Here is a 21601-nt window from a genome sequence, read left to right as displayed (position 1 = left end):
CAGCAAGTAGAAAAGTCTATTACATTCAATTGTGCCATAATGTTTCACTTTCTGTGTGTAATGTTCTCCTGGTTCTGTTCATTTCACTCTGCATCAATTCCTGGAGGTCTTTCCAGTTCATATAGAACCTCCAGTTCATCATTCCTTTTAAGCACAATAATATTCCTTCACCATCATATACCACAATTTGTTTAGCCATTCCCCAATTGATGGACATCCCTTCATTTTCCAATTTTTTGCCACTATAAAAAGGTATAAATATTTTTGTACAAACATTTTCCCATATTATCTCTTTGGGGTACAAACCCAGCAGTAAGGTATGGCTGCATCAAAGGTCATGCAGTATTTCAAAGCCCTTTGGGCATAATTCCAAATTGCTTTCCAGAATTCACAACTCTACCAGCAGTGTATTAGTGTCCCAATTTTGCCACATCCCTTCCAACATTTATCATTTTCCTTTGCTGTCATATTGACCAATCTGCTAGGTGTGAGGTGGTACCTCAGAATTGTTTTGATTTGCATTTCTCTAATCAGGAGGGATTTAGAACACTTTTTCATGTGATTATTGATAATTTTGATTTCTTCATCTGAAAACTGCCTATTTATATCCCTTGACCATTTGTTGATTGGGGAATGGCTTTATTTATTGTACATTTGACTTAATTCCTCATATATTTGGGAAACTAAACCTATGCCAGAGTGTTTTGTTATAAAAATTTTTCCCCCAGTTTGTTACTTTTCTTCTAATTTTTGTTGCATTTTTTTTGTTTGTACAAAACCTTTTTAATTTAATATAATTAAAAATCATTCATTTTACATTTTGCAATGTTCTCTATCTCTTGCTTGGTCTTAAAATTCCTTCCTTTCTCACAGATCTGACAGGTATACTATTCTATGTTCACCTAATTTATTTATGATTTCATTCTTTATATTTAAGTCAATACCCATTTTGAATTTATCTTGGTAAAGGGTGTGAGATATTGATCTGAATGTGATTTTCCCCCCAAAATGTTTTCCAATTTTCCCAACAATTTTTGTCAAAAAGTAAGTTTTTATCCCAAAAGCTGGGATCTTTGGGTTTATTGAGCTTGCTGAGGTCATTCATCCCAAGTCTATTCCACTGATCTACCCTTCTGTCTCTTAGCCAGTTATCATATTGTTTAGATGACCACTGCATTATAGTACAGTTTAAGATCTGGTATTGCTAAGCCACCATCTTTCACGTTTTTTTTTTCATTATTAACCTTGATATTCTTGATCTTTTGTTCTTCCAGATGGACTTTGTAATAGTTTTTTTCTAATTCTATAAAAAAAGTTTATTGGTAGTTTGATAGGTATGGCATTGAATAAGTAAATTAATTTGGGTAGGATGGTCATTTTTATATCAGCTTATGCTACCCATGAGTAATTCATGTTTTTCTAAATATTTAGATCTAGTTTTAATTGTGTGAAAAGTATTTTGTAGTTGTGTTCATATAATTCCTGTGTTTGTCTTGGCAAATAGATTCCTAAATATTTTATGTCTAAAGTGATTTTAAACTGAGTTTCTCTTTCTATCTCTTGCTGCATTCCTGTGTATTTGTACAAAGCTGCCTTTAAATCTTATTTAGGGCAGCTGGGTAGCTCAGTGGATTGAGAGTCAGGCCTAGAGATGGGAGGTCCTACGTTCAAATCTGGCCTCAAGACACTTCCCAGCTGTGTGACCCTGGGCAAGTCACTTGACCCCCCCATTGCCCACCCTTACCCTCTTCCACCAAGGAGCCAATACACAGAAGTTAAGGGTTTAAAAAAAAAGGCAAAAAATTAAAAAATTAAAAAAATCTTATTTATCATAGTTTTTGAGATTCATAGCATCATAGCTTTCACTCTCCCAACTTAAGTCCCACAGCTCTACAGCATATTCCTTTCATAGATCTACTTGAGCCAAGTCAGAGCTAATATTTTTTGAATGAACAGCAAACCAAATCAAGTTCCCTAATTGCCAAAATAAAAAGTACTGAACCCATATGAACTAGAAGCAAAATCACATATTTTCTACTTCCTAAATTACTGAATCAGAATAAAACTGCCAAGCCCTAGAGCTAATCTTGTACCAAAATGGAATTCACTTGATCTGAGTCCCTCAAAAGAGTTAGTACTAATAGTTAGGAGATCTGGGATAGTTCTGATTCCACCACTACTAGCTCTGTGACCAAAAGGAAATTACTTGGCCCCTGTGTACCAATTTATTTATATGTTAAAATGGAAATTCAATATACCCTACTTGCCCCACAGAAATTTTATGAGAATGAATTGGTTTCTTTTAATATTTAAATACTATAAAATTCAAGGGGTCCTTATTGTATATGGGTTCAGGTGAGCTGAACGGGATTACATAAATAAAATGACGATTTAAAAAATTCTCTAGAAATTCACACACAACTTTCCTACCATAGCTACATTTTTCTCTGACTCAGTTATCATGCTTCATCTAACTTTTTATCCATATGTAACTCAACTCTCCGCAGTGAGTTTTCTTTTTTATATTTTTTCTTCTATATATTTCTATATATTTTTTCTTCCTATATTCTATCTCTGACTTTGTCTACCACCCATGCTTTCTTCCTGGACTATAAAACATTGCATAGCCCTAGAAAAAGGAAAAGGAGGAGGAAATAAACAAAGCTTATCTTGTTCCCTTTCCCATTTCAGTCACATGTGTAACTTTTCCTTAGAAGACCATCATGCATCTAAAACCAATACTGGACATTAATTTGAGTGCTCTGTCCCTTACCACTCTTCTTGACATTTTTCCGAGGGCTCCAGTCAATGTGGATGTGGGAGTGAAAGTCTTCAATAAGCTGCATAGCACCCTTCAGGTTACATGGCTGGAACATAGTCTGAAACTTGGGGTTGAATTGATGGTGAAGAACGACGGAACTTTGAGCAAAGGTTCCCAGCTCCCTCTGGGAAAAAAAATGGACATGAAAGTGATCTATATCCCAGACATAAGACTTAGACTCTGGTCAAAAAACACTTTCAACAAGGAATGGTGGAGACAAGTACATATCATTGGAGTTTACAAAACAAATCCTGCAACATTTTCTTTCAGAAAGACTTCTTTACTTAACTTCACCCTTCTTTTTTCTCTTAAAGCATTAAAAATACCTACACATACAGTCTGTACTATATTATCATTTAAAATTGTTCTATAAAAATGTTCATTTTCAAATATTATTTCCTTTCCTTCTTTGCAGAGATATGGGACTATAGATTTGAACACTGAATATAATATTAAATGTGGTTGATATGTTAGTTATACTGAACCTTACATTTTCTCTCCTTTCTTTTAATTCTTTGTTATAACGGACAGCTCCTTGGGGGGGCGGGGAAGAAGAATATATATAAAATTGAAAATAAAGGTGATATGGGGGCAGCTGGGTGGTTTAGTGGATTGAGAGCTAGACCTAGAGACAGGTGGTCCTAGATTCGAATCTATTTTCAGATACTTCCTAGGTGTGTAATCCTGGGCAAGTCACTTGACCCCCATTGCCTAGCCTTTACCCCAATTCTGCCTTTGAACCATTAGGGAAGGAGGGAAACGGGGGGGGCGGGGGAGAGAGAGAGAAAGATGATATAAAAACAAAAGTAGCAATATAACTTTTTCTTAAATGTCTTCTTCCTGAGTGTATTCTTTTCTTCCTAATTAGACTGTAGGCTATTTGCTATGTCTGCTATTGTATCCTCTCATAGGTCCTTAATAAATGTTAATCAACAAGTAAGAAATTGGATTATTTTCCTTAAACTTAACTATCCCCATTCATGCCATTTTTTGACTTTGTACAAAATGAGGTTAATACATTATATAAATCACTGATGGTAACAGATTTACTCTGTAGCTATGAAAATATGGCACATAGTAAAAGCAGAAAAAAAATTAAGAGTAAACCTACATGGAGGTAAACTGAGTAAATATGATGTGGTAGGCCTAAGGAAAACTGATTCCCCTTTCCCCCACATATGTTATTACATATATTTTCATAAGGAACATATCTAAAAAAATCAAGGAGGATTGGTCAGTGTGTGAAAGGATTAATGTAAATTAAGTATGATAAATAATTTTGGAAAATTATATTTGCCAAACTGATTTTACAATCTAGTTTTCAGACTCTAAGGGTAGACAAATCTTACAAGAAACATCTTGGTAGTATTGGCCTCTGAACTGAGGCTGGGGTTGGCGCTGGATAAGAGGTAAATCTGAGTCAGGAGCTGAACATGCTAGGAAGGAGAAAAAAAAAAGAAAAGAAAATCCATTAGTGACATGTACAGTGCTGCCATTTTAGGAACCTAGAAAGACTTTACCAGCATTATTTGTAACTTGAACACAAATGTTTTTCTTCCTAAGGACCTATTTTGCCTTGACTTAAACCTACCATAAAGGTACCCCTTAATCAGAATGAGAGGATCAGAAGTAATAAATATCAACTATAACATGAGGAATTTAGATCAGTTACAAGGAAGAACTAGTCCTGTCCTATGTGAGTTGTTAGAACAGAAGGATATTTGGAATCTTGCACCCTTGAAGGCTATTGTGCATAGAAGGAGAATGGCTATTTCAAAATCTCTTTTAGTCTCATGATCAACTCATGTGATTTCTATTGATATAAAGACTTTCACTATAAGCCTCAAAGCCCTGCCTATATGAAAGCTAAATATCAGTATAAGTCTCACCTGCTGCATCTGTTGTTGGAGTCTTTTCCTCTGAGATGCATCCAAAATCAGAGTCTGCTGGGCCTTTTCACTCTGGGGTTTGGGCTTCTCTGCCTCTGGCTGCTGCTTAGTTGAAGACTTCTTCATTCTTAGTTGCTCCAGCAGCTCCTTCACTGTACGATGTTGCTCATTGAGCAAGTTTGCTAGGGGTTCTTCAAACCTGTCTCCAAAAGGGAGATTTTAATAACAATTTGGACATTCCCCAGAGCCCATTCTTTATTATAAAGATAATTACAAGGAGACAGGTAGGTGACTCAGTGGAATGAGAGCCAGGGCTACAAGACAGGAAGTCCTGGGTTCAAATCTATTCTCAGATACTTCCTAGGTGTATGATCCTGGGTAAGTCTCTTAGCCCCCACTGCCTAGCCCTTACCATTCTTCTGCCTTGGAACTAATACTCTGTATTGATTTGAAAACAAAAGTTAAGGGGTGTTTTTTTTGTTTTGTTTTGTTTTTTTAAACCCTTACCTTCTGTCTTGGAGTCACTACTGTGTATTGGCGCTAAGGCAGAAGAGTGGTAAGGGTAGGCAATGGGGGGATCAAGTGACTTGCCCAGGGTCACACAGCTGGGAAGTGTCTGGTTTTTTTTTTTTAAACCCTTGTACTTCGGTGTATTGTCTCATAGGTGGAAGATTGGTAAGGGTGGGCAATGGGGGTCAAGTGACTTGCCCAGGGTCACCCAGCTGGGAAGTGGCTGAGGCCGGGTTTGAACCTAGGACCTCCTGTCTCTAGGCCTGACTCTCACTCCACTGAGCTACCCAGCTGCCCCCCTCCCCTTTTTTTTAAATAAAAGAAATAAAGAGGATGACAGGGCTCCAGAGGAGTCCAAATAATTAAAATTTACAGAATGGGTCCTCAATATGTAAACCCAACCTAAACCAAAAGTTTTACCCTTTTCCTTGTTCATATTTTTTTCCCAAAAGACAACCTCTACTTTACTTTGATGACCAGATCCTGGTGACATACAAATGATCTAGGAAATGGCAGAACAGCAGGAAGCAGAGAAAGGGCACCACTATAATACACCAAGTTGCCCCTGAATAACAGATGGTAGACATTCCTGTATGACCTGGATATGACACATTAAATCTTCCTTCTAAGATACTTTTTTTTGGAAAAAGACAAATGAAACCTATGGGTCCCAACTTATATATGATACTTATACTTCAGATGTGACCTCTACCGATCCCTATTTCTGCACCTCTATTAGGTTCCCTGAAAAGTCAAAGTCCTAGCAATATAACTTGGAGGAATACATGTAGAGATGAGGTGGGAGATGCCCTATGGGACATACACTAATTCTGATGAACAGAAGTCAACAAGGAGGTTGGCATTAAAAAAAAAAAAAAAAAAAAAAAGGTTGGTATGGGCCGATGGGGATATTATTGGGGATGTAGACCCCAGTGATTCCCAAAGTGGGTGCCATCGCCCCCTGGTGGGTGCTGCAGTGATCCGGGGGGAGCGGTGATGGCCACAGATGCATTTATCTTTCCTATTAGTTGCTATTAAAATTTTTTTAAAAATTAATTTCCAGGGGGCTAAGTAATATTTTTTCTGGAAAGGGGGCGGTAGGCCAAAAAAGTTTGGGAACCACTGCACTAAACAATAACTCTAGCCCAACTATCAACAATATGGAATTAGGTCTCAATCAATGATAATGTAAAACCCAGTGGAATTGTGTGTCAGCTATGGGGGAGAAGGAAAGAACATGAAACATGTTAACTATGGGAAAATATAAATAAAAAAAAAAAAGAGGTTGGTCTAATATTAACAACATTGCCATCATCTATCTTTCTCCTCTTGGCACTATTATGGTGCCTTTTTCCATAAACCACTAATCTTTTGCCTTGTCCTATAGTATAAACTGTTAAATACTAAGATGTTTCCCCAAACAAACTTCAAAAGAGAATTCTTTACTCTATTGTCTATCCTGAGTTAACATTACCTTAAGTACCCCTACTTAGTACCTCACTAGACTGAAGACAGGATTAACTCCCCTTTGTCTACTTTTGAATTGAATCAACTAAAGATTAAACACCTTATTTAGTACTAGATGAGAAGCTAGCAAGGTACCTAGAGAATTCAGACCCTTAGAAATTCAATCAGTCAGAATCTGTGAATCTTTTTGAAGAGAACTTAACCTTAATAAGTGAGAAATTGACCCTACAGACACTGCCCTCTGGGCAGTGCTAGACAATTTGGAAACTGTGATTGGCCCCTGTTAAGAGGGGAAGGGTTAAGAAGTCACCATAAAAAGCAAAATCCCCAACTCCTTCAGAGCAGATTGTCTTTGAGAAGATAGTCTGAAGAGATTGTCTTCTGGAGATAGTCTTTAGATAGTCTTTGAGGGAGCTCTGCTGGAGACCACAGCTTGGATCATGGGCTCGGAGTTTGGCTTCTACTTGGGACTCTGACTCTTGGATTACTTCGTTGGGTGAGTAAGAGGCTGACCCCTTTCCTAGTTTCTGGAGAGACTAGCTTCCATCTTGGAGGAGGCCTCATGGTTACTCACTACCAGCTTTCCTAGTTGAGAACTAATTAATCTCTGCCTGGATTAAGCAGAGGTGGAGCAAAACATTTAGGTTGCTAGGATAAATAACTTTTCTATCCCCCTCATGTTTCTCTTCTTTATTGTTTTCTATTTGTAAATATTCATAAATAAATTTCTGACTCAAGATATAATAAATACTGGTAACCACATAATTTCATATAATGATTGTCCAAGCATTAATTTTAACCATTTCAGGAGACAGCTGGGTAGCTCAGTGGATTGCCAGCCAGGCCTAGAGATAGGAGGTCCTAGGTTCAAATCTGACCTCAGACACTTCCCAGCTGTGTGACCCTGGGTGAGTTACTTAAACGCTATTGCCTAGCCCTTACCACTCTTCTGCCTTGAAGCCAATATACAATATTGGCTCCAAGACAGAAGGTAAGGGTTTAAAAAAAAAAGTTAACCTTTACAAAACCAAGAAATTAAATGTTTACAATGCTGTCTCTTAATGAATGAGTTTAGAACCCTATAACATTTCAGTGATAGCTCCATGCTGACACCATAAGAAAACGGGACAAGGCCTTTCCTGAGTTGTTACAATGACCAGTTTGCATATTTTAGCACCTCTTTTATATTGTGAAAACAACCAAAGGATGATAAATTTCCTTAACAAATCCCTGTGGAATCAAAGTTGTTTTTTTTGTCTGCTAAGTTTATTTTATTTTCAAATGCTAGACAATAGAGAGAGGAAGCCTGAGGACCTGGCAAGTAACATGAGGCAACCTTCTATATGACACTATAGCACAGGCAGTGAACTAGTAATTACTCATACTAAGGCAATGACATAGGGAGGGAGAAAAGCCCAAAATGTGGCTAATGTAAAAATGATCTACATTCAAGATATATTACTGGAGGGCAGAAGATTCACTTTCATTACATTTTATTTAAGCTGGTATTAAAATAGGCATTCTTAACTGAAAGTAGAAGAAATTGTGGGATGAAAAAGGAAGTCAAGCTGCATTATAAACATCCTACAAATAATCCACAAAATTGATAATCAGTATGCAGCTAAGTTGCAGATAAACATAACTATAGACACATCAGATTCTATCACAATAAGCTTCACAGAACAATTCCAATTTATTTACTACATTAATTTTGCTCTATTCGATATTATTTGAAATAAGCAGCCACCAGCAGGTACTTGGATCAATGTTTCCATTTATTACACAATGGTTCTTTTCATTGATCCTAAGATTATAGAAGGCAAGTACTATAAAAGGTGTATACTAATGTATCTCAAGTTTCACGGACGGAGATCTCAGTAGATGGAACAGTGGGCCGATAAGAGGCAAACAGTAGGTTTTAACCAAATGTGGCACTAACTAGACCACTAATATTAGCCAGCTAACTTGTTCACAAGAGGATCAAATGGAAGAATATGATTGAATCATTGCAAATGTATACTTTATACTGAGGAGGAGGGTATCAAATGAAATGCCCTATAAACTCCATTCAATATTAAGTTGAAATGTCACTTTATACATTTTTAGTACTCTAGTTCCCATCCTTCAGAAAAATACTTCCTATTTGTCTATTTTGAATCCACTTATCTGTACTCCTGTAAAATATAAGTTCTTTGTGGTCAGAGATTGTATAGTTTTTGTCTTTGTGTCCCCAACAACTAGCATAGTGTCTGGTACACAGTTGGTACTTAGTAAAAGTTTACTGATTTCAATTCATACACAAATACAAGCACATTTATCCCACCTCCAAGGACACGGCAAAATATCTTATAGACAAGCAAGCAGTCAGTCCTTACAAGCCTTATATCAATGACTCAAATGTATATGATTAAAAAGAGAAGTAGAAACAAGTATAAGCAGGGTTGGAAGAAATATAGCAGGCATCATAGTTCAAAAAAGAATCTGTATCGAATTGCCAGCCAGCACCGGGAGCGGGGAGGGAAGGGCAAGAAGGAGATAAGTTCAATCATATAACTTAAGAAAACTTGTGTGGAAATTTGTTATTACATGTAATTGATAAAAACAAAAAATAAAAATATAAAAAATGAACAAAAAGAATCTGTAGCTGGTCACACACAATTCAACACCTCTCAAGTACTACTCATCCAGAGAGGCTGCTAGAGATGCCAGCTATTGTTTTCTCTCCCTTCCCAAACAGAGACAGCTTGGTCTAGAGCTGCACTGCCCCAGAAAAAGGAGACCTGTTTACCTGACACTCAATTCTCAACCAGAGTTAACATTCTTGTGGAAAACCAATGTTCCCCAAAATTTAGGTTTGTTTTTTAGTCCCATAAGCAGATATAAGGAAAGGGGTTATCTTTTGTGAACTTTGAGGGTGATCTATGAGTGATGTTGAATAATTTTTATTTTTTAGTGGAACAGGAACATTGAACCCTTTGTATTTCCTTACTTTTCCTCAATTGGGACTCAGGAGAAAGAGTGATTATAATGGTACATGAGTGGGACACCAAAAGTTCATTATGAAAGTTAAGTATATTCCTAGTTGGTCCCAGAACACTTCTAGTCCCTGAAATTTGTCCATCCCACCTGGACACACCAGATCAAGCTCATTCTCATCCATTCTCTTCCAGGGACAGGAAAAAGGATGCTTCAGACCAGAAAAATATCACTATGGGCCAATATAAAACCAGGTAACCACAGCAGATTGAAAAGCTTAGAAAGGCTAAGTGTTATCAGTAATGGGAACAAATAGCTTTTGTGGGAATATCTGTTTTAATATCCATACTTTTAATTATTTTACCCTTATATAAGTTCTCTAAATCTGTATATTCTTTCCCCACCTGCTCTATAAACAGAAACCCATTCTTTTGGTTTAGAATGTATGACAGCAAGGAGTAGAAGAGAAAAAGATACAAAAACCAGAAAGACAATCAAAAATTGAGCGCAGGGGCAGATAGATAGTGAATAGAGTACCAGGCTTAGAGGCAGGAGGTCCTGGGATCAAATCTGGCCTTAGATACTTCCTAGCTCTGTGAACGAGGGCAAGTAACTCAACACCCCAGCCTTTCTGCTCTTCTGTCTTGGAATCAATACTCAATATCAATTCTAAGACGGAAAGGTAAAGTTTTTTGGTTGTATTTTTTTAAAGGTACAACAGATGTCTGAAGCCACAGAGCCTAGGGACCTGCAAGCTCCAAGAAGAACAGTACCTTAGAATAGGGGTCAGAGAACAAGGAAAGAGTTTTGGAAATAATTTTAAAATGCCAGCTCTAAGAACAAAGGAAAAAGTTCCCTATAACCTGTTATACAAGGTATCATGAGAAACTGATGTACAAGACATAGGCCTAGATCCTTCATAGTACATTTCCCCCATAAGTCATCCAGAATTTCTGTCAACCCTACCGTAAAGCTTGGGGAGTATTGAAGTTGGGCCGGGATTCAGTCACATTATCTTCTTTCTTTGGACCTTTATCTTCAATGGTGGAGAAGCCCATTTCATCTTGGAACTAAGGGAAAGAGGAAAGTATTAATATCCTCCTTAAGAAACTCATCTCAGTAGTAAGAAAGAAAAAAGCACAGGATCTTAGTAATCTAGGAGTTCAAAATGAGCCTACATGGAAACCATCACTGTTATTTTGAAGTTCTCACATTTTGACACTTGAGTTTTTTATATATATTATATATAAACACACATATACACACACAGAATGTGAGAGAGAGTATATGTGAATAAGAAACTGAACTCACAAAGCTAGCTCTAAGTAAGCTATACTAATGGGATAGATACATGGATGATCCAATATTGTTAATATTTTATTTCATAATGCATTATAGGATTCTAAAGCAGTATATCAGTCTTTCTAATTATATTTACTGAGGTAATCCCTGAGCTCACACCAAATGATAGTGGAGATCATGCTATATAGTTGGTTAAATAGCAGATAAAATTTGAGAGGTTAAAATTTTACTGAGACTAACAACATGAGGATAATAGAAAGCGGACTATAATCAGAAATAATCTTCTGAGGGTATGTTACTTTCTGGGTTCTGGAAGATTTGTCCTTTTAGATCATTCTAGTTTTCTGGAGGGAAAAACTCAAATACAGGAAAGGACTGGGGTGGGGTTGGGGTGTGAGTTCATTGGTCATCCAATTTCACTATCCAAGACCTCTCCTGTTTTAAAGTTTGCTACTTACCGGTTCAAACAATTCTTCCATCAGCTCATTCACTTCCTTTTCTACAATAAAACCAAGCATAACATTAGTGGATCCAGTAGGTTTCCTTTTTTGATGCAGTTAGGACAATACAGTTAGGATAATAATAGTATATCAAAAGAATGTGAAAGGCATTCTCTTAATTTAAATCAGACATATGATAAAGCTTCTCACAACAGTCTCATGGACAAGATGGTGAAATATTGCCTGGAAAGTAGTAGAGTGAGGAGGACTCATGGCTAAATAATCTTCTCCAAAGAGTGCTGAATATGGGCTAAAATTAAATCTGCAACCAGAAGGTCTCTAGCAATATTTCAAAGGATTCCAGCTTTGACCTTCTCCAGGTCAGTATTTCTGTTAATGACTTTAGTGAAAACATATTATCTATGTATCATTACATAACTACTGGAGGAAGAAAACTACCACAATGGATAAGTATTATGATTAAAAATAATCTCAACTGAGAAAAAAACAATTGGCAGAAGCCCAAAAAGTCAAACTGAAAAGAGACAAAGTTGGGAGACAGCCAGGTGGCTCAGTGGATTGAGGGAGCCTGGCTTAGAGATTGGAGTTCTAAGGTTCAAATCTAGCCTCATAAATTTCCTATATTTGTGAACCTGGGAAAGGCATTAAAACCCCCAATGCCTAGTTCTTACTCCTCTGAAGGAGAGGGAGAGAGAAGTTAGCATTGGATAAACATCAACTGCAAAACCTATAGTTTCAGCATTAGTCAAGCACAAGTTGCAGGCCGATCAATTACTCACTCTGTAACATCAATCACCTGGACTGGATCTGTAATGTTCTATACTGGGCATCAGCTTTGTGCCTAATCTGTTTTATTAATTACTCTTATTGTTCTCTATTTATTTAGCTTAGAATTGTAAGATATAATTAATTACCTATAGTGGTCCTCCAATGTACTGCACTACCACCTTCCCAACATTCTCATTCCAGAGGGGCAACAAGAGCTCTCCCTCATTGACAAATGATGACAAGGTGGACAATGGGGAATAAGGGACCTGTGCACTGGAGGCTCTGGCATTCCAGAAGAATCCCCAAACCTGCACAAGCTCCTTATTTCCCATGATGTACATGTCAAACCCAAAACCACAACTTCACCTGAATTCAGGCATGTCCATTTTCTAGGGTTTTTGGGAGGGATGAAGATTTCTCTGGAATGGGAGATGATAAGCTCCCAGACCCTAATAAATATGCAAACCCTGATACACACCTGAGTTTGCTACTACATTACCTACTGGGCTATTCCATCATCCCAAGAGCTACTATGCCATCAGTCCAGGGCTAGGAAACTGCTGTTCCATCAGCTGAGGAGCTGCTACTCCACACCTGGAGAACTGCTATTCTATCTGTTCCAGAGAAGCTACACTACAAGCTCCTAGGCTAGTCCATCAGTTCCAAGGCTAACCCATTAGCCCTGACTATTCCACTAGCTATTAGGCTATTATATCATCATAAACCTCTTCTTCAAATAAAATCCTTTTCTCACTTCTGAATTGAACAACTTGAGTTTCCATTTTTGGGGCAAGACCTTGCTACAAACTTAGATGTATTTCTTCCATAATACTAACTTCCCATTGCCCTTTCTAGATCCTCCCATTGCCACTATCACTCAGCAACTGCTCATCTTCTGATGTTTTAATCTATGACAACTAGTCCAGATCCTTATTGCTGAGATCAAATGGTCTCCAGTTCATGCTTTTTTTTCTCAAAGGGTTTTAGTACCTCTCTCAGTCTTTCTGTCCTACTGAAACTATGACTTCATCTAGTCAAAAAAGCTTTTGTTAAAATGCACATTATATAGATAAAATTTAAAACTGTTCCTGTCCTCCAAGAGTTTACAGCTAACTTACATTCTAGTTCTCATGCTAGGGAGCCTAAATTTATAAATGATTTACCCATAAGCCCTAGCTCATCAACTTCCTCAATTCCTACAAACTACAGCTTTACTTTTTTTATGTTAAACACTCACAGGTATAATCAAATCTTTAATTTCACCTTCATCAATTATTCCACCATCTCCATTAATCTGAAATTCTTCTTTCTGGTCATAATCTCCTATTCCCTCTATCTTGGACTTCATTTATATAGCTTTCATTTTCATTACAAACTAGTCTCCCTTTTAGTATTTTCACTGCATCTCCCCTACTCTGGCCTCATTTTATTCCCAAAATATTCATGACTCTATAATAAACCATTTTCAACTATTGCTGTTCTTCATTCTTGGTTCCTTTATCCTATTTTATGAATGCTATTCATACCTTTCCTATACTCAAACTCAAATCATTACATCCTCAGTTTCTACTCCCAAATGATTTAGAAGTCATATCTAAATCCACTACAAATCCATACAATTTAATTTCACCTGGGTGTTCAATGCTACATAGCAAAATTTTTATTCTTTCCATGACTTTCTATACTCCTCCTCCAATATTTCCTAAATGTCTTTTCTCTCAAGACCTGGTATCAATCTCTTCCTTCACTCAAAAGATGCCTTTAGCTACTACTAGTGAAAAAAGAGACCATTCTACATGAGCTCTCTCATCTGCCTTATACTCAATACTTCAAAATTCCACTACATCTTCATTCATTTTCTCCTCCTTTACTTTTGTCACAATATCCAACTCCTGCATTGTTGGTGGAGTTGTGAACTGATCTACCATTTTGGCTGGCAATTTGGAACTATGTTCAAAGGGCTATAAAAGAATGCCTGCCCTTTGATCCAGCCATACCATTGTTGGGTTTGTACCCTAAAGAGATCATAGATAAACAGACTTGTACGAAAATATTTATAGCTGCGCCTTTTGTGGTGGCAAAAAACTGGAAAATGAGGATGTGTCCTTCAATTGGGGAATGGTTGAACAAATTGTGGTATATGCTGGTGATGGAATACTATTGTGCTCAAAGGAATAATAAACTGGAGGAATTCCAGGTGAACTGGAAAGACCTCCAGGAACTGATGCAGAGTGAAAGGAATAGAGCCAGAAGAATATTGTACACAGAGACCAATACAGTGTGGTAAAATAGAATGTAATGGACTTCTGTACTAGCAGCAATGCAATGACCCAGGACAGTTCTGAGGGATTTATGGAAAAGAACGCTACCCACATTCAGAGGAAGAACTGTAGGGGTAGAAACAGAAGAAAAACAACTGCTTGAACACAGGGGTTGAGGCGGACATTATTGGGGATGTAGACTCGAAACTACCACACCAATGCAACTATCAACAATTTGGAAATAGGTCTTGATCAATGACACATGTTAAAACCAGTGGAAATACACATCTGCCATGGGGGAAAGGGAGAAGGGGGTGAGGGGGAAAGTAAGAGCATTAATTATTTAACCATGTTAACTTTTCAAGAAAATAAATATTAATAAATGCTTAAAAAAAAAAGATATACAACTCCTCTTCCTGGTGCCCTAAATTCCATTCTCTCCTGCATCCTCTAAGAGGTTTATTATTAATTATACTCTGTTTCTCTCCCTCTTCTATTCCTTCATTGACTGTAAACATGTTCAAGGCCTATCTCACATTTAAACAAATCTTCACTTGATCCAGCCATTTCCTTAGTTTCACTGCTAAACTTTTAAAAGTTTTCAGCACCTACTCACTTCTCCACCATTACAGTCTGACTCCATCACTCAAATAAATCTTCTGTTTCCAAGTTTGCCCATGATCTCAATTGTTTAATCCAAGAGCTTCTTTTCAGCCTTCCTTCCACTGGAGCTCTCTGCATTTTCTGATGATGCTGCTGCCTAACCTCTCCCTCTGACATTTCCCTCCTTCAAATTCCTTGTGCTCTTTTCTATATTTCCTATTGCCTATTAGAAAGCTCTTCCTAAGCCTCTTGAGAGATTATGATTTAGCACCTGCCTGCTTAGTATGGACATTTCCCAGGGTTTTGTCTTGTTCCTCACCCCCCTGTAAAAGTGAAAATTGGGAAAATGCCATCTAAAAGTGTATATATTCCTATGGACAGGGGAAATGTATCAAAACTACATTTCCCGTGATCCAACATGGTCCAGCTGTTTCCGTTTCCGGGTCTTTGGGGCATGGGGAGGTCTACGTCGAAGCACAGAGGGTTTAAAATCTCCTGGGTTAGGAGGGAGTGGCCTCTTTGCGAGTAGGCTCTTGGCCAGGAAACAGGAGACAGTAATGGAGGCGGCAGTTTTGAATGCTTACAAGTGCGTGGTCTGATAACTATCTATAAACATGGCTTTAATTAAATTATTGATATATATTATTATATCAGCCTTTATCATTTTTCATATTTACAATTTTGGCAACCAGAAGTTTGGAAATAGAATTCTCAATTTTCTAGATAGCCTAAGAAGAAGCCATGCGGCTCTGGGACCCAGAGTCTCAGAAGCGATTTTTTTCCTTGCCCAGTCCTCTCCCGATTTCCCCCAGCCTAATGTGGTTATCTGCTTCCAATGGTTCAAGCATAATCTCTACGTAGGTGAGTCTAAAATTTGTATATATGCCCCAGTCTTTCTCTTGAACTCCAATCCTATGCCATCAACTGCCTGTTGTACATCTTTGAGTAGTCTAGTGATTTCTAACACTAAATGTATCCAAACTGAATTCCTATCTTTCCTTCAAATCTAGCCTTCCTCTAAAATTCCATATTTCTGCTGAAGGCATCAACAGACTTCCTGTTACTCAGGTTCTTAGCATCAGAGTCAATCCTGACTTATTCCTACCTCAAAGCTCACATCCAAATCAATTGTCAAGTCTCATAGTCTTGTTATTTTTGCCTCCACATCTCTCATATCAATTTTCTTCTCTCCATTCACAAAGTAACAACCCTGGTCAAAGCCCTTATCATTTCTGGCACTGACTACTATAATATTTTATCTTCTTGCTGCCGGTGTATTCCCTCCTATCTATTCTCCACATAGCTGCCAAAATAATCTTCATAAACCACAGGTGTGATCATTTTATACCTCTAATTACAAACCAAACAATAAACATTTATAAAATACCTAGTATGTGCCAGGAATAGTGCTAGAGATACAAAGGAAAAAGTGCAACAGTCTGCCCTCAAGGAGCTTACATTCTAAGAGGGAAGAAAACACGTACAAATATAAAATACTGTATATTCAGAATATATACAAAATGAATACAAAGAAGTTTGGGTGGATCAGGAAAAGACTTCACGTAGGAGGTGGTATTTACAAATATTACCTTATTTTATCCTTATAATTACCCTGGGAAGTGGGGGGAGAGAATAATTATGATACTCATTTTATAGATGAGAAAACTAAGGCAGAGAGAGGTTAAGTGACTTTTCCAGTCAGGTTCACATAGATAGTCAGTGTCTGAAGTAAATTTGAACTCAGGTTTTCTTGACTCAAGGCCCAGCAACTTTATCTACCAAGGTTATTAGAGACCCCATTTCTCTGAGCTTAAATTCATTTTCCAATTCCATGTCAGATATTTCTATCCAGATTCCTACCAAACTCTCAAATCTGACAGTTCAAAAGTGCTCATTATCTTTCCTCCTAATTTCTCAATTGGCCACAGTACCATTACTACTGGAGTTGCCCAGATTTGCAAATCAGGAACCAAGCTCAAGACTTTCTAATTTATCATTCACCAAATCTTATAAATTCCATCATCTCTTGTATATATCTTCTCTTTGTTCACAACACAACCATCTAGTTCAGTCATCATTCTCACTGAGATAAGTGTGACATTTCTCTAACTGGCTTCCTTGCAGGGTATTCTCCACATACCTGCTAAACTGCTATTTCAAAATCGTAATTTCTGACTAGATGTCACTCCTCTTCTCAAGAAGTGCCAATTGTATCCCATAACCTTTAGGATAAAATACAAACAATTTCATGGGACAATTAAAGCCCTTCACAAGCTGACTCCTAACTTTCCATGTGGATTTTAGATTCTTCTTCCTCACACATTCTATACTCCAGGCAAACTGGTCTATTTGGTCCCCTGATCAACACTGAGCTCTCATCATCATGCCTTTGCACAGGCTAACCCCTGTGTCTAGGATACTCTACCTCCTAAAATCCCTAGCTCAAGGAATTTGGGCTCAAATTTCACCTTCTTGAAGAGACTCTTTCCTATCTCCCCAAATTTTGATGCCTCAAGAAACCATCAGAATACAGAGGTAGATCCTTAAAGACCAACTAATCCAAACTCCTCATTTTACAAATGAGGAGACTGACACCCCAAGAAGTAAAATAACAACTTGCCCAGGGTCATCAGGGTAAATGACAGAGAATCCAGAACCTTTTTTTAATATATCTTTTATTTACTCATCTGGGAACATATTATATCTTCTTAGTAGGCTGTAAACTCCTTAAGGGCAGGGACTGTCTTATTTTTATATTTGTATATCTAGGGTTTAGTACAGTGCCTTGGCAGCACATGGTAGGTACTTAAATGTTGGTTGATAACTCCAAGACCAACATGGCATCATGCTAATTGGCCTGCTGGACTCAACTCTGGAGTAGCTAAAGCTAGAGAGCTTTGAAAGTTCATCTGATAGAAAGGATCTGAGAAGCCCAACTAAAAAGACCTATAAATTCCTTCCCCGAAAAAAAAAACATCAAGAGGGAAGAAGTAGAGAAGAAATGAGGAATGGATATACACTCAACTAGGACTCACTGGTGATTCTCACTGCCCGGTCATTTCGGAAATCCTCTGTGTCGGGTTCATCCATATCTTCTAGAAAGTTATATTCTGGATCATCATCATCATCTGCTTCATCTAAAGAGAGAAAAAGAAAATGGTTGGTAGTCTTTCTAATCTCTGGCCCTGATGCTAAGGCTCACTATTTAGGAACCTTTGTAGCCTAGCCAGGAACATTTGTTGTGTTCCATCCATTACTAGAGAATAACTTGTCCATTTCTGCAGCAATGCCTTTGCAAAGACACCTAAGATAAGGTAAAAAACCAACAAGGTGAAATTCAGACAGGGAAAATAGAAATTTAAGTCCTAAATTTGTTAAAAAAAAAAAAAAAAAAAAGATAAACAAAGATGATGTCTTTCCATTTCTCTCTACCAAGACATATTCTTGTCATCATACAAAACATTCATCAATCCCTACTTTATTTAGGAAACCTACTCTAACCTCAATTCTTTTCAAAGTATTTATGTATGGGCAGCTAAATGGCTCAGTGGTTAGAGCCAGGACTGGAGCTGGGAGGAACTGGATTCAACTGTGGCCTTAGACACTTCCTAGCTTTGTGAGCCTAGGCAAATCACTTAACCCTGTTTACCTAGCCCTTGCCCTTCTGTCTTAAAGAGTTGTTACAAGAAAAGAGTTAAAAAAAAGTATGTATGTATTCACAGTTTACAATAATTTAATTTGTATTCTAATTTATGTTCTCTTTTTAGTATATCTGCATACTACAACAAAATTACAAGTTGTTTGAGTGTTTTAATTCTTTGATAGTTCCATAAGGAACCTAGTAGTTAGTACTCTATATAGGTATAGACTCTCTAAAAAAATTAAGTGACTAGTGGAGGTTCTGGGGAATGTCCAGTAACATAAGGGAATTGTGTACAGATTTACAAACATCCTTTACTTATAGACAACTCTTGCCCAATCACAGCAAAAGATGGATCAGGCCAACAGGACCTCAGTGCACTAACCTCTCTGGAAATTTGAAAACCATGTTGAAAAAGCCTTTATGAAGGTTCCTTCTCAATTTTTAGACGTTTAGCTATGTGTTCTGCCCTCTGGACATAATTATTTGACTGTGATTAACAACTTACACATCCATTCAAATTATTCTAACAGAGTGTGCTGCTCCAAAATTATTTCTTAATTAATTTCTGCAAATAAATTACAATAAGATGTAGATCACTTAGTGCAAGGCATATATAAAAATGTTTAGTCATGAGCCACTATAAAAAGAATAGCATATGTTTAAAGCGAGATGATGGGAATCTATAGCCAGTCCTGTATCTCATTCCTGTTTCAAACTCAGCTAGCAGAAACAGAGATGACATACATGCTTTGAGTCACTGGTTCTAGGTTTCCTCTTTTTAATTCTTTCTAAAAGACAAAGAAAAAAAACACTTTTTTTTACAAACCTTTCAATTTATTTTTTTATATATTTTTTAGCTTTTTAAAAAATATTTTATTTTTTAGAAAAAATTTCCATGGTTACATGATTCATGTTTTTACTTTCCCCTTCAAGCCCTTCCCCCTCAATAGCCAACACGAGAAAATAAATACTTTTAAAAGAAGGCTGTATTTCACAACAACCACTACTCCCACTCCTAGACCTTCAAAACCCTGAAAGTCCATTTTCTCTGGCTTTTCTGCTCCACTAGCTGTCAGCTATAATCTTTTTAACTAAGATAATGAAAACAAGACACTAGAGCTGAAGCTACACCAAAATTAGGAGACCAAACTTCACCTACTTTCTATAAATGCCTTTGTCTTAGCTTATGCCTCAGAGCACAAAGTAGATTCATTAGACTTTGTTCTACTGGAAATTTATTGTGAAACTCTGAATAGGTCAACAGATTTCTCTAGGTCTCTTTCATCTGCAAAATGTGAAGAATCATCTTTGTTCATTCTTCCTTTCCTCATTAGGACAATTCTCCTAATTATTCAGGAACAAATCATCTTCTTTCTCAAGGTCCCAATTTTATTATCTTTGAAAAGGGATGAAGAAACGCTCTGACTAGGGGAATCTAGAATGTCCCTTCCAATTCTTAACTCCTACAGTATTAATCCTCTTATTTGTGTGTTGTTCAAATTTTGAGCTTCATCTTTTTCTCATTTTAGTTCTTGAGGACTTTTTGCTGATTAGAAGAAAAAAAGAGATGAAACTCAAGTTAGTCTAGCTTGTTGCTTGTTAACAATTCTTTTCAAAATGTTTGGTGGAAAAGAGGGCTGGAAATGACAAAAATTAGGAATCTGGATAAAGGATTTCAATTATCATGATTCCTACCTAACTGAACAATTGAGAGCTACCAGTAAATGTAAAAGCTTTTCAAGCTCTTAGGAGAAAATATTCTACAGATCTTGATTTGATATTCTCAGTTCTTCTTTTGTTTATATCTTTCCCTGAAATGCCCTCTCATCCCCAACTCTGCCTATGGAAAACATATTCATCCTTCACAGCTCACCCTGAATGCTATCTCTTCCATTCAATCTTCTCTACTCAAGCCAGATAAAGGCTATCTCTTCTGAACTTTTATAACATTTCACCTATATCACTCTTACTGTTTTTACACAAAGTATTTACTATGCTTATGCTGTCTTATAGTATAGATCATTTATACATTTAAACATCTGAGCTCCTACCATGTGCAAGATGCTGTTATTTGTCCATGTCTCTTACTAGGTACTAGTAGGTTCCCTATCCCCTCAGAGCACCTATAATATTGCCTTACACATATAAAGTCTTCAAGAAATATTTGTTGAAGAAATTTTCAATAAATATTTGTTGAAGTTGAAAAAGAAATATTTGTTGAAGTACAATAAATATTTATTGAAGTTACAAGCATCTTGTATTAACTAAAAATGACCCTACCTGGGGACCCCCCCACATAATTTGACCTAGCCCCATCTAGCCAACATTTACACATACTCTCCAACAAGCCTCTCATTCATCTACCCACCTTTTCCTCTTCTGAGCATAAAATGTATAGGAAATACCATAATGGAGGTATGAATGCTCTATGGCAATGACTTGAGATTAAAGAAAAAAGGCAGAATTAGTTTGGGGAAATAGAGAGTACATTTTACTATACATAAATAGTAGACTGCAGGTGACCTTTTTTTGCAAATGAATGTTAGCCCCATGATCTAGCTAGGAAGTGGAAGTGGCTGAAACCAGGTCAGAATCCAGATCCTCTAGGCCTGGTGCTCAGTCCACTGTACTACCTAGATGACTCTGCAATTCTTAAGTATTGAAATATACATATTAGGGATTTTAAAATTCAAGAATATATACTAGAATTAGAAATTTAAACCAATCTCTTACTGACTCAAGAGATGCTGAGTTCCAAGTCAATGATCATCTCCAAGTGGCAGCTCGATGACCATGTTCCAGGAATACTGCACAAAGCACTGATGATGTAGGTAGTCCTCAGTGAATTCTGAGGTCCTTCTGACTCTGGGATTCTATGATCCCTATACCTTTTACTTTTT

General features: G+C 37.1%; 1 protein-coding gene across 1 annotated transcript in view; it reads right to left on the bottom strand.

Moving 5' to 3' along the window:
* The window catches only part of GON4L (gon-4 like), a 114758-nt gene that overhangs the window by 17613 nt on the left and 75544 nt on the right, over positions 1 to 21601 (bottom strand). Inside the window, exons 12-17 of the mRNA XM_044674236.1 lie at positions 18094 to 18195; positions 11424 to 11464; positions 10630 to 10733; positions 4711 to 4909; positions 4171 to 4257; positions 2774 to 2945 (exon numbers count right to left, since the gene is read on the bottom strand). Of these exons, the coding sequence (XP_044530171.1) occupies positions 2774 to 2945; positions 4171 to 4257; positions 4711 to 4909; positions 10630 to 10733; positions 11424 to 11464; positions 18094 to 18195 (705 nt within the window). The remainder of the gene's footprint in view (positions 1 to 2773; positions 2946 to 4170; positions 4258 to 4710; positions 4910 to 10629; positions 10734 to 11423; positions 11465 to 18093; positions 18196 to 21601) is intronic.

The sequence above is a fragment of the Gracilinanus agilis genome, chromosome 4 (assembly GCF_016433145.1).
Source record: "Gracilinanus agilis isolate LMUSP501 chromosome 4, AgileGrace, whole genome shotgun sequence".
In the NCBI taxonomy this organism is placed as follows: domain Eukaryota; kingdom Metazoa; phylum Chordata; class Mammalia; order Didelphimorphia; family Didelphidae; genus Gracilinanus; species Gracilinanus agilis.
This window is presented reverse-complemented; position numbering and strand designations above follow the sequence as displayed.